This window comes from Lathyrus oleraceus, chromosome 6 (genome assembly GCF_024323335.1).
Source record: "Lathyrus oleraceus cultivar Zhongwan6 chromosome 6, CAAS_Psat_ZW6_1.0, whole genome shotgun sequence".
Lineage (NCBI taxonomy): Eukaryota > Viridiplantae > Streptophyta > Magnoliopsida > Fabales > Fabaceae > Lathyrus > Lathyrus oleraceus.
Window position 1 is genome coordinate 346635989 of NC_066584.1, and position 1376 is coordinate 346637364.

General features: G+C 39.5%; 1 protein-coding gene across 1 annotated transcript; it reads right to left on the reverse strand.

The window, feature by feature from the left end:
- Positions 1 to 250: 250 nt before the first annotated feature.
- LOC127095568 (uncharacterized) lies at positions 251 to 1162 on the reverse strand. Its single transcript, XM_051034242.1, has 2 exons — positions 776 to 1162; positions 251 to 619 (listed from the first exon to the last, which is right to left on the reverse strand). Exons 1-2 carry the CDS (start codon positions 1160 to 1162, stop codon positions 251 to 253), a joined length of 756 nt encoding a protein of 251 aa, XP_050890199.1.
- Between the last annotated feature and the right edge of the window lie 214 nt (positions 1163 to 1376).

A 1376-nucleotide genomic window follows, 5' to 3' on the forward strand; every position in this document is an offset into this window, starting at 1 on the left:
ATTAGCTAATACACTTAGCAAACAAAGAGGTTAAACTTCAAACAGCAACAACACAAGAGAAGATCAAGCAGATAGCAAACAATAACATAACCTCTTGTTTAGGGGACCTTCAACTTCAAAGAAATCTGTTGTTGTCCTGGGGTACAGGAGTTACTCCCCCTTTTTATCAAAAATGTTGCCAAAGCAACACTTAATATTACAGACCAAAAAAATAAAATTACAAGCAAATTTCAAAAACACAAAAAATGTTCTAGTCATCTGACTCAGAGTCAGCATCATCATCTGTGCCATCATCAGGACTGGCATCTACTTCTCCCTCTTCACCTTGTCTTTTAGCTTCTTCTGCACCAGCAACAACTTCACCAAGCACATCACCTTTAGTCATCTCCAAAGTGCTAATCAATTTTTCGAAGTTCAGCTTCCTTGCTTCTAACTCCCTGCAAGTTTCTTTGAGCATTGCAATGACAACTGCTTTACCTGGTTGATTGCTTACACGTGATGTCTCACCTGTTGTCATGACAATGTCAGGGACATGGGTACCTAGGAATAGCTTATTATTGAAGGACATAGGGTTGTCTTGTTTCTTCACAGAATCATTCTCTGTTAAGATGTTTGGAAACTAATTCAAAACAATACCACAAATGAGAGAAGGAAAGGCTATAAGACCCTTCACACTGAAGCTTCCTGCATGCTTCAAAGTTTAATCAAAAATATAGGAGCCATAGTCAAAATTGGCTTTGGTTCCAACAGCATATATAAACTTTCCAAGCATTACAACAACTGTAGATTTATGATTGGTGGGCACCGAGTTAGCAGCTCCAATCTTGTGCAGCATTGCATCCTTGACACTCAGTTTACTCGCCACCAACTTTCCCTTGAGAGGCCACTTCCTTACTTGATTAGCAATGATGACTTGACAGATTTTGTTGTCAGTCACCTCAAGCTCAGGTTGAGCTACATCAGGCCTTCCTAAATACTTGTTGATCACTGAGGGAGAGAAATTTACACACTTGCCTCTCACATACACTTTCCTGAATTCCTTAGACTTGCCATCAACACATTCTTCAGACAAATTAACAATAAATTCCTTTACCAACATCTCATAGCACTTTGAGAACTGAGTCGCAGTCTTCATTAAACCAGCCACTTGAATAAGGTCCATAATATCCTTACAGCCTAGGATATTCTGAGCTAATTCCCTTTCCAAAGCCAGCCTCTTCTGATAAACATATTTCCACCTGTTTACACTTGAAGCAAAATGAAAAGATATGTTGTCAATTGGTACCTCAGGGACACTAGCTGCAAGCTTGCTAGTGGTAGGCTTCTTCTTTGATAGAGTGTTAGAGACATGACAGGAACATCTGAGTCAGACTCAA

Excerpts from the sequence above, each read along its gene's own strand:
- LOC127095568 (XM_051034242.1), bottom strand. The coding sequence starts at position 1,162 with ATGGACCTTATTCAAGTGGCTGGTTTAATGAAGACTGCGACTCAGTTC. Across the intron at positions 620-775 it reads ATCATAAATCTACAGTTGTT|TTTCCAAACATCTTAACAGA; the intron begins GTAATGCTTGGA and ends GTTTTGAATTAG.